The following is a 12,293-nucleotide window of genomic DNA, read 5'->3' as shown; positions in this document are numbered from 1 at the left end:
TGGGCATGGTGCACCTGGTTAAGCATGTATATTACCAAGCTCAAGGACCCAGGTTAGAGCCCCCACTCCCCATCTTCAGGGGATCCATTTCAGAGTAGTAAATCAGGTCTATAGGTGTCTTCTTTCTCTCCATTCTCCATCTTCCCACCCTCTCTCAATTTCTTTCTATCCTAACAAAAATTAGGGGGAAAAAAGGAAAAAAACAGTTGCCTGAAGTGGTGGATTTGTAGTGCTGGCACTGAGCACTGAGTCCCAAGCCCCAAGCCCCAGCAATAGCCCTGGTGACAAGAAAGAGAGAGAGAGAGAGAGAGAGAGAGAGAGAGAGAGAGAGAGAGGGGAAGGAAAGAAGGAGGGAGGGAGGGAGGGAGGAAGGGATCAGTATTTCCTGACTAGCAGTCACTAAAGGTAGCATCCAACTTTCAACTATAAGACTTTCTATAATGATGAGTCCAAATATACTCCATCATAAAACATCCCAATGTATAGACAGCATTTTAATTTCATTGCAATCGAGACTGAAGTTGACAGTGATCAAGACTGTACATAACTGTTGAGCCACCCTCCTCTACTAAAAGATGATTTTGCCTTCTCTTCTAGGTCTAACCTTTCCCTTCACCACTTCAAAGAGACTCCAGACCTGACAGCATCCTTCTCATGTAATTGCCACATTTGGTTTTGTTATTGTTTGTGTGTATGTTTCACTGCACTTGTAAATACCTGAAATTATTCTGTATTTATTTGGTTGTTTCTCTCTCTCTCTCTCTCCTGACTTTAATCCCCCCTCCCTGAATCACCACCACTAAAATGTCTGTGCTATCAAAAACAATACAACAGACCCCTTTGTGGGCCAGCATAGGATCTTGCCCTCAACTTGGATCAACAATGGTAGAGAATGTTCCATCCTTTGAAGGGAAGCTGGATTACATACTGTATGCTCCACCTGAGGAAGATGGGTCCTGATATTGGGGCAGCTTGGAACATTTCTACTCATGACCACAGAATGTGAGCTCAGATCTACAGGGATGCAGAGGTCACATAGGCTCCTAAACTGATTATGGGCCCCAGATCACATCAGATCGATGGGGTTTACAGTCAACAATACTTATTCCCATAATGGGGAGCTACTATCTTCCCTGATCCAACTTTCTGGTCCTTTTCCAGCCATGACATCATCTCCCCAGACAATAAAGTTATTTTCCACCTTGGATCCACCTGCATATCAGATTTCAGGCTCAGGCAAATAAAATAAAATAAAATAACAACAACAACAACAACAAAACACTAGTATAGCTACAGGTCCTTTGAAATATAACTAAAATATGCCTACTAGCTGTCTACAAAATGGAGGACCCCCAAACACTTCATCTGCACTATTCTAGCCTTTAGGTCCATGACTGTTCAACAATTTGTTTGGCTTTGTATGTTAACTCTCGTCAGCAACCAGGTTCCAGATGCTAGCAGGATGCCGACCAGACTTCCCTGGACAGGCAACCCCACCAATGTGCCTTGGAGCTCCGCTTCCCCAGAGCCCTTCCCCACTAGGGAAAAAGAAAGACAGGCTGGGAGTATGGATTGACCTGTCAACATCCATGTTCAGCGGGGAAGCAATTACAGAAACCAGACCTTCAACCTTCTGCATCCCACAATGATCTTGGGCCCATACTCCCAGAGGGTTAAAGAATAGAAAAATAATCAGGGTAAGAGATGGGATACAGAGGTCTGGTGGCGGGAATTGTGCAAAGTTGTACCCCTCGTATCCTATGGTTTTGTCAATGTTTCCTTTTTATAAATAAAAAATAAAATAAAATGTCTGTTCTAAGAGTGCAGGTGGGAGCTGGACTTCTCCACCTACAGTATCCACTCCATCAAAGTGCTCCATTATGATTTACTGAATGAAAGGCCCAGGGGAATACTGTGATCCATTATGACTGTTAATTGTTAAAGCCGGTGAACTAAGAGGAAGACAGAGGAGGCCACATGGGTGTGACATCATTTTAACATTAACATAGGACAAATAACAATGCAGAGGGCAAGGGGAAGACAGGAGAGAATGGAGTGTAGTAATGCCAGATCTAAAAACTTCTTAAGAGTGTGCTTGTCAAAGCAGCATTCTCCTAAGATCCACACTCCTTCTCTTGGGATCTGCTCTCTTTAGGATGCATGTACTTGGAAGATGATGGCTGAAGAATGGACTTAGTGACAGAAACTGCCCCACGCCATGTGGTTACTGTTAGGTCTTTTCCTCTTTCACCTATTCTCATTGTAACTTAGCTTTATCCTAAGACCAGAAAGTCAAGCTACTACAATAGCTTCTAGGAACCTAATATAACCACCATTTTTACTATCCAAATGGCTGCCTTTGTTTTTTCAGTAAGACTCAATTCCACAAACTCACATCTTTCCGTGTCTTGTGTTCAGCAGCCTGAATCCTCTGATCCATTTCCTCTTCCAGTTCACTCAGCTGCATGGCTGCTTTGTCCTGGGCCCTGAAAGTCAAGAAGACACATGCCTTTTCATTTTACTTTTGGACATGGCACATGAAAGAAACTTCTATACCATTTATTTCAAGTCTTCTATTTTACAGATCAGAGAAGCACACTATCTGAATTAATATCCCTTGCTCCTTCCACATAGCAAAATGAGACTGCAATTTTACTATTGGGTCTAAAGTGACACCAAAGCTAGAAATTATATAAATAGAATAAAGGAGATAAGTGGCATTAAATCAGACTGTGTTGAAGAATAGATAAAGATACTAACTACATCACTGGAAGGCACTTGGGAAATTCTGAAAATCCACTGACTCTGCTACAGCCTTGACCACAGAAGAAATCCACAGCACAAAGGTGGTGGACTGTCATTTTAAATGTTATTACATGAAACATGCATTGCAGGATGCTATATATTGAGACAGGAAAACTTCAACAATTATTTCAAAGCAGTTTCCTCAAGTTCCAGAATGTAGGTATGGTTACTTTTTAGAAAAATTCTGCTTCTTTTATTAATGAGATCAATAACTCACATCATTCTATGGAGAAAGACTGCACTTACCTGTCAAAAAGTTAGAAATGCACCAATTTTGCTGAGAGGAGTTTCAGGACAGTTCTATATAACTGTTTTTAGTAAGAAGATATATGGTACTTTGCAATATCTGAAGCTTCAGACTAAGACCTCAGAAAAAGAATATGGTTTTGTTCTCTCCCAGGTGTACAGTGTATATCCAATTATCTTAAAATCTCCCACGAATAATTCACATAAATTATAACTGATCTGAAAGCAAACACTTTGATATTCAAGAGTTAACTCACTTGCACCAATGACATGATTCTAATAAAAATACAGAACATTAAAAAGTTTAGAACATGACCTAAATAGAAGCCCAAAACCTTCCAGTTGTCTGCCTTCTGCTGTACCATCCTACTTACTTTTGGCTTATTTACTCCCGTGAAACACAACTTATGTGTAAGTTTAATTTCTATATAAGGCTCCAAATAAGTACTGGTTCAAGGAGGTTAAATACTGATTCAATCACTACTATATTCTGTCCATTTACTTATTCCTCAACATACTACTTGCCCGAGGTAATGTTAACCAAGACTAGAAAGTTACTTGGTTTTTCGAGTTGGTTTATAAGTATCTGTTATTTAAACCTGAGGAATTAACAAGTAACACGTGTGTGTGTGTGTGTGTGTACCTGTTATTTAAACTCGAGGAATTAACAAGTAACGTGTGTGTGTGTGTGTGTGTGTGTGTGTGTGTGTGTGTGTGTGTGTGTGTGTGTGTGTATGTGTGTGTGTTCAACTCTGGGACTATAAATATCTAAGTCCCATCATCTTTGTCCTTTTGTTATGGTCATTTTTCTCCATTCATTCCTTATAGTCACCTGGCTCCAAACATCTAGGAATCCTTTCTACCTTTCCCACATCTAGTAACACCTTCAGTTTTGGTAGGAGATAGAGACAGAGAGAGTGAGAGAAAACTGCTAATCCTAGTAAAAACTAAAAAAAATCCTAGTAATCCTAGGGGGTGTTGGGAAGTCCCACCACAAAGTGCTCACCAGGACATCACAAATTCTCTGCAAGTTCAAAGAAAAGACTAAGATTCCTACACCCCCTACTTCCCCCCCACTCCCACTCCCAAAGAAAAGGTGAGGACAAATGTCCTTAGCAAAGAATCTAAGGGAACAGTCACAAACAGAGTTTTGAACTCTGCTTTGTCTTAGGTCTTAGGCTCAGGACAGAGCCTGATTTTAGATCACACCCAGAGGACTAAAAGGAGAAGGAATACAGTACTATCACAACTCAATATAATGTTAGAACCATTTTCTATGCAAAAATGCATCATGACTTTTCCAACAACCCAGGCAGTAACTTATAAAACACCATTCTTCTTTTTCTTGTGGTTTGGACTATACTGGGGGGGAAGAGACTGACCCCCATATTTCCATGTTCATCCATGTGTATCTACCGGTACATACATGGGAGTTTGCCTATTGTGATATTGACTAGACACACTCTGCAGACTTAACATGAGTTCTGTTAGTACCCCTCCCAAAGAAGGTCAACTCTGGGTCTCGGATCACACTCCACAGTGCTCTACAGAATTTGAAGTTCTGAGGACCACCTATTATCCTAATGAAAGCCCCCTAGCAGACAAGCTTAAAGGAAAAGAACAGAGGAAAAGACCAGCTGAAAAGGTTCATAAGAAACCCCCTGTGAATAGTTCAATTCTTCCAGGACTCCAGGACTATAGGCAAAGTCCGATTTGATATAAATAATGTAAAGTATTTTTTCTTCTGCATTTTAATTCTCTTCACTTACTCCAAAGGGTCAATGCAATAGTTCCATCATCATGTTGAGAGGAAGAAGAATAAAGAGACATAAAGGAGCAGCCCTCACCTGCTCCCATGCAGAGGGAGGGCATTCTATCTAAGGGGCTTTTTATAAGTTCAGCAGGCACAGAACACAGGAATTATGGCAAATAAAATGCCCTTTCCAAAGAGGCTCTTACAGGGAGCAAACAGGCTGATGTCTGAATTGCAGCACATATAAATTCTTCCTGGAGTGCTATTAAAGCCAGTAAGACAGCCTATGTAAGCCAGCTATGACTTACATAAACCTTTTGATCACAAGGTTTTAACAGCTTTGAGACTGTCAGGCCAAGTGAGAAAAGCTAAGGAGTGGGAAAGAATCACTGCTGAGCACTCACTATGTGAGTACCATGATGGTATCTATCATTCTTCATACCCTGCCTGAGGAAGCAGAGATGCATAGCCTCACCTTACAGAAGCAGAAACTGAAACTTAAGATAGATTAAGTATCCTGCCCAAAGTCATATATCTGTTTGGTGACAAGGCTAGCCTTCAAATGGAGTCTGCCTGCCTCTCTGGATGAAAAGTTTTCTGTATATTTCAAGGGACTAGATAGAAAATAACAAATCTCTCTGAACTGTTCTTTATGGACTACTGATCTTGAAAAGTCTCCATGACAGGATCATGGAGACTTGCTGATGTGCTGGTGGCAGCCCAATGAGGCAGGGTTTGATTCAACTTCACCTGTGCTGGCTTAGTTCAGAAAGCTCGATTGCTGAGGTTCGGGGAATCTTCCTCTATAGTCATGTGATAGAGCAGTTGGACCCACATTTTACTCTGAGATCCTGGAGTCAGCACATCACCGTGTATGCAGTCAGAAAGAAAGAACTTTAATACCTCTTCACTGCAATGGCCAAATTCTCCATTTCTGTGCTCTGAAGCTTGATCTCCCGGAGAAAGTTCTTGATAATATGTTCATATGGCTGAATTAGTCTGGGCTCCACAAGGTTGATGTTTTGATACAAAGTACTAACTTGCTCTTTCCTGCAAAAAATAAATAAAATTAAATTAAGCCAAGTAAAAAAATTTAAAAGGTAAATTTTTGAAATTATTTTAGGAGATATGATTAAAGACAAAAGATGGGAAAATCCAGGATGTCCAAACTACCAGAATTGAGGGGAGATGCTACTGTATTGTATTTTTTATAATGTAACAACAACATTTATTTCCCCCAACTTTCTTGAGATACAATTACAAATAAAATTCTTATCTATTTAGACCACACAAGATGATGATTAAAAATCAGTTTCATCAGTTTCTTTTTTATAAATAATTTTTTTAAAAAAATCTTTTTATTGGAGGTTTAATGATTTTCAATACATACAATTTTAAATATATTTTGCTTTATTTTAATGAAAGATACAGAGAGCTAGAGAGAAAGAGACACCAGAGCACTGCTTAGCTTTGGCTTATGGTGATGTGGGAAACTGATCCTGGGAATTTGAAATCACAGGCATGGAAGTCTTTGTGAATAACCATTATGCTGTCTCCCTCACTCAGGTACAATTTCTTATCTCCCAATCACAGGTACCTGCAGAACACTCTCACCTCCAACTAAGGGCCTCTTCTACAATCATGCACCAGGATCCCCACAACCTCTCAAGCCCCTTCTCCTCCCCTCCATCCCATCCCCAAGGTCTTTTGCTTTAGAGCAGTATATCCTAACCAGTTCAAGAATCACTCACACAGTGATTTATTTTTAAGCTGAACAATTTTCTAATCTATATCAAAAGACAGAGGCCTATAAGACCAAGTAGTGTATAGGACAAAAAAGACTGTCACTTGTTATCCTTTTTCTTTAATAGAAAGATAAGTATATTTCTGGGGGAAAATGGTATCATTAATTAGTAATTAGAATGTTAATAATGGGTTCTACCAACACCTGATAGAGATATATCAAAGCTTTTATAATCATGAGAATTGATAAGTCTATTCTTTTAGTTAGTTAAGATTACTTCATATAAATCCATTTATATTAAAGTCAACAATCCTAATACTTGTACTAAATGCCTTATTAAAAGATAAATCTTTCAGAATCATTTAAAAAGGAAATTTTCCAAGATGAAGCAGTTGGTCCCATCAAGGTTAAAGAAGAAAAGTCTAGAAAGCTAGCAGTAGGCCTCATTCAGTTTTAGGAGCTGTGGCACTAAGTGGAAGTTAATGGAACCCGTGAAGAGCTCACTCCCATCCGTGCACATGACTATGGTGTGGGATCCCACACCACATCCAAAGTTGCTCTTGGTCAATGGTCCCATATTATTTCCCAGAGACAACTTACTCCATCAGAGCCAGTATGATGCACCCTTCGTCCCTGTGGCCAGACTAGAGACCCAAGATTGTAGTTCACACAGGCTGTGACTGTGTTGTGGCAGTAACAGCACTTTACATAACAAGCAAAGAACATGTCTACCGCTGACAGAAGAAGCCCAAGAATTGAAAAGTCGTCTGTCCCCTGCCCTGACATGGTCTTTGTGTAGACTATTTTATAAAGCAGGATGATGGAGAGAACACAGTGCTGGAGTGACAGTCAACAAAGACAACTCAGAACTCCTTAGTACAAGCTTCATTACCATTCACTGAATCAACTTTCCTTGTTACTGCATGGAAAGCATCCTAATAAATGTTCTAAGAACACAAGAAAGACTAGGAGAAGCTTAGGCCTCAGAGACTGAAAAGCAGAGCATAAAGCTATCTCCTAGTTGGGAAGTAAGACATAGCTAACTATCATAAGTTATGTGACTATAATGAAAACAGTTCAGAGGACTGGGTGGTGGCACATCCAGTGGAATGCACATGCTACCTCATGTGCAAGGCAATAGGTTCAAGCCCTCCAGTCCACACCTTCAGGAAGGAATTTCACAAGAGGTAAAGCAAGTCTGTGGATGTCTCTCTTTCTTTCTATATTCCTGTCCCCTTTCGACTACTCTGTCACTACCCAAAACAGATAAATGAAGTAAAAATTTTAGAAATATTTGTTTAAAATAAATAATAAATTTAAAAAGTTGTATTTAGCACTGAACACACAGTACATGTCAGAGACTGTGGTGAACTATGTGTATGCAATATATCTCTGAATGCTTAAAACAACCCTATGAAGTCCTTTAGTTTAAAGCAATTTGTTTATCCACTCAGTCTAAGTGCCTGTTATGAACTCAACTGTGTCACCCTCAAAGCCATAGGCTAAAATGTGAGTTAATCTCTTGGGATCTCATCATGTGGTTGCATTTTGGTTTCTTTATTTCCTTTTTCTCCCCACTTTCTCCTTCCTTCCTTTCTTCCTTCCTCTTTAATTTTTTCTTTTTTGTTATCAGTGGAGCTTCACCACTCCAGGCCATGTTGTTGAGATAGAGAGACAGACAAGAGCTAGGTGGTGGTGCACCTGGTTGAGTGCACACATTACAATGCATAAGGACCTGGGTTCAAGGCCCTGCATAGGGTAAGTTTCCTAAGCATTGCAGTAGTGTTGCAGGTCTGTCTCTCCTTTACTCCCTCTATTTGGCACCCCACTCCATTTATCTCTCTCTACCCAAAATAAGTAAATAAAGATATTTTAAAAATGTGTTATGACTTCAAAAGAAAGAGGCCACAAACTGAAGCTTCCTTCAATAAGGTTAAGAGTCCAGCTTATGCGCATAACAAAGCAAGCACCCTGTCCCAGTGAGTTATCTTGCTAGTCCTGTATTTGCTGTTGTTTTAAGATTTATTTTGTTTATATAATGTGAGATAGAGAGTGTTTCACATGAGAAAAGAAAGAAGATGGAGCCAGAGCACCACCCCAGTACACACAGCCTCAGGGACCAAATCAGGCCTCTGGCATGCAGGCCTTGAACTTCACCAGCTGAGCTATTTCTCCAGCTGCTACATTTGGCTTTTTTTTTTTTTTTTAAAAGAGATAACTCAATTGAAATAAAATCATTTTAGGACGAGTCCTAATCCACCAGTTTCCTGTCAAGAAGATGAAATTTCTGGACACAGACTAGTAGAAAGGCAGGGCCATGTAAAAACAGGGAGATGACAGTCACTAGCAGAGCAGAGCAAGGAGAAGCCTCAGAGGAAAGCAACCCTACTGCCACCTTGCACTCTGACTTCTACTCTCCATAATCAGGAAGAAGTAAATTCCTGTGATTTGAGACACTGCCCTATTTGTGGTAATAAACATAGCAAAAAAAAAAAAAAAAATGCAGTGCCCAAGCCACAAAGTGACTGGACAGCATGGCTCAAGGATCTCAGACTCAGCCTGACTCTGTTTAAGGACCACCCCATAACCATAACCATAAAGGTAACCACTGCACCAATGGAGTTCTTCAGCCTGACTCTGAAGACTACTTGATACACAGTTACATTACAGTGCTTCCAAGCTGCAAATACCTGAATTTTGGGAGGGAAAGAAAGGGATTCAAAACTGATTCTCAGAACTACAAAACACTGCAAAACAAGAGTCAGGCGGTAGTGCAGCAGGTTAAGTGTACGTGGTGTGAAGACTGGTGTAAGGATCCCAGTTCGAGCGTCTGGCTCCCCACCTACAGGGGAGTCCCTTCACAGGCAGTGAAGCAGGTCTACAGGTGTCTTTCTCTCCCCGTCTTCCCCTTCTCTCTCGATTTCTCTCTCTCCTATCCAACAACAACAACAATAATAACTACAACAACAATAAAAAAAACAACAAGGACAACAAAAAGAGGGGAAGAAAGCAAGTTAAAAAAAAAAAAAACACTGCAAAATGTAAGGTATCCATTAACCACAAAGTTCAATTAAGCCTGACCCTAAGGTGTGTCCATATAACTATAAACTCTTTAAAAATAAACCGTCTGTGCAAAGGCCAATTATAATCCAAAAGAACTACTCAAGTAAACTATTATCACCAAACCTACAGGTGTAGTCCCTTTGTTCCATAATAGAAAAATAGAAAGTTGTTCTCATTCCTCCCCTCAGATCTGAGTACAAATACTGGTTGCAGTACTGAATTAAAAGAAAATCAAAATCTCCATTCTTAGAATGTCCTGTGCAATTTCAACACATAACAACATCTTTGTTTATTATTTGGCAGGACAGAGGGAAACTGAACAGGACAGGGAAAAGACAAGAGGGAAAGAGGTAACTGCAGACCTGCTTTGCTGCTCAAGAAGCTTCCCCCTTGTAGGTGGGGACCAGGGAGTAAGAACCCAAATCCTTATACATGGTAGCATGTGCACTCAACCAGATGTACCACTTGGCCCTCAAAATAGGGTCTTTAACTTGCTTTGTCTTTTGTCATTTACTGACCACCAACAGGATACAAAGCATGAAAAAAACTTTCTGGTTAAGCATTCAGGGAAGTGGATCAGCAGGTAGAGCACAGGTTTTGTGAGCCTGGAAACCTGAGTTCATTCCCTTATCACATATGGTCTCCATCCCTACACATGGTTTGTCTCTCTTTCATGCACATATACACACACAAAAATCAATAAAAAAAATTCTTAAACTGCTACTGTTATTAAGAACCTGCTTGTCTTTCCTAATTGGCTACACAGAAATAAATATATAGAAGTAGATCTCACTAGCTGCCTGGCTTGATTCAAATTTCTAAAATAAGAAAAAAATACACTGAAAGTAAATTCTCATGGGTCCTCTGCTGGTCTTGGCATTACTCAGAATTTTAGGAGGGGTGTATAAATAGATTACAGGGGGGGCAGGTTGTGCTGCATCTGATTGAGTGCATCCATTACTATGCACAAGGATTGAAGCTCAAGCCCCTGGCCCCCACTTATATTGGGGTGAACTTTAAGAGTAGTGAAGCAGTACTGCAGGTGTATCTCTATCTCTCACTCCTTTCTCAATTTGCCCCCACCACCACCTTTATCAAATACAACAAAGAAGAAAGGAGAGGACTGAGTGGAGGAGAGGGGAAAGGGAAGTTGAGGGGGAGGGCAAAGACAGAGAATGGAAGAGAAAGGAGAGGAGAAAGGCGGAGAGGGAAAGAGGGAAGAAGGAATGGGAGGTAATAATGGCCACCAGGAGCAGTGGATTTCTCATGCAAGAACTAAGCCTCAGGGATAACCCTGGTGGCAATTAAGAAACAAACAAAAGAAATTACAGAAATGCACTATATGTCTAACTGCTATGCCAGAGACTACCTGGGTGCCCATCTGTCCCATTTCCTATTCCAGGCAAACAGGTAGAACTGACTTCCCAGAACCCCTGGCAGGTAGGTGGTAACATGTGACTAGTTCAACTGAGAACAGAAACTGTGTGTTTGCCTCGTCCATGCTTGGCCCTAATAGAAGCCTCTGTAAGATCCTTGGCTTATAGTCACTTTCTGCTGCTGACTTGGCTTCTCTCCTCTTTCTCTGCTATGCCACCTTCCCTCTTTCTCATCCTCACAACTTAAATGAAGAAATCCAATAGGGCAAAGCCCCATGCTATGTGTTCAGATCCCTGAACCCCTACATCAAAGGGAACTGTTCAGGAGAGATTTTTTTTCATTTATTTATTTGCCACCAGAGTTTATTGCTGGGCCTCAGTGCCTACATGACAAATTCACCACTCCTAGTAGCCAGTTTTCTTTTTTTCTCTATTTTTTATTTGATAGGAGAGAAGTTGAGAGGGGAAGGGAGACAGAGAAAGAGAGAGACAGAGACACCTGTAGTATCTGCTTCACCAACCATGAAGTTTCCCCCCTGCAGGTGAGGAACAGGGACTCAAACCTGGATCCTTGCACATGGTAAATGTGTGTGCTTAACCAGATGCACCACCACCTGGCCTCTCTGGGAGAGCTTTCTAATCATGTCAGTCAGTGTGACCCACAAGAAAGTAATCAGGGTTCAACTTTGTAAAGTCATGGAGTCTTATCAGCCTGAACTTAAAGGAGTTGTTTTGTTTGTTTTTAATACATATTTATCCTCTTCCAGACAAAGTTATTTCTGTACCCCCTTCCCTGATAGCTTCAAATTAATCAAGTAATAAAACTTTTACATCCAGGGTAAGTCTTTGCCACCATCACCCCTCTCCCTCAAGGAAGCAAAAAGACTGCTCTGAAGCATTTGCATAACGAAGCAGACATTTCCAAAGCACTAGATGTGTATAGTCAAGGAAGTAATTCAGCTTCTTCCTCACTCCTCAGGGCAAGCTTACAAAGAAGTTATCACTAGGTAGTATCCTATTCACTAAGACACAGCTGAGGGCAGAGAGAAGTAACTATCCTCCTAACAGAAAAGCAGTAAAGCCTGGATTCCTTCTCAGACCAGCTAGCTACAAAGTCCAGCTCTTTAGAGAAGAATTAGTTCCTTACACTAAGTTAAGTGTTGAATTGAGGTTCAGAAGCTTCCAAAGTGCATGCATGGTTTGATTTTAGGAAACTTTTGTGCCAAAGTTTCTTTTTTTAAAAATCTTTTTCTTTTCTTTTCTTTCTTATTCTTTCTTTCTTTCTTTTTCTTTTTCTTTTCTTTTT

At 40.5% G+C, this 12,293-nt stretch overlaps 1 protein-coding gene across 2 annotated transcripts in view; it reads right to left on the bottom strand.

Annotated features, from left to right (window-relative positions):
* Nucleotides 1–12,293, bottom strand: part of RASEF (RAS and EF-hand domain containing) — a 95,299-nt gene that overhangs the window by 46,222 nt on the left and 36,784 nt on the right. For both annotated transcript variants that reach the window (XM_007528393.2, XM_060199502.1), the window contains exons 2-3: nt 5,708–5,854; nt 2,396–2,486 (exon numbers count right to left, since the gene is read on the bottom strand). In XM_007528393.2, the coding sequence (XP_007528455.1) occupies nt 2,396–2,486; nt 5,708–5,854 (238 nt within the window). The remainder of the gene's footprint in view (nt 1–2,395; nt 2,487–5,707; nt 5,855–12,293) is intronic.

This window comes from Erinaceus europaeus, chromosome 10 (assembly GCF_950295315.1).
Source record: "Erinaceus europaeus chromosome 10, mEriEur2.1, whole genome shotgun sequence".
NCBI classification, from domain to species: Eukaryota; Metazoa; Chordata; class Mammalia; order Eulipotyphla; family Erinaceidae; genus Erinaceus; species Erinaceus europaeus.
The sequence above is the reverse complement of the archived record's forward strand: the minus strand, read 5'-3'. Positions and strand labels throughout refer to the sequence as shown.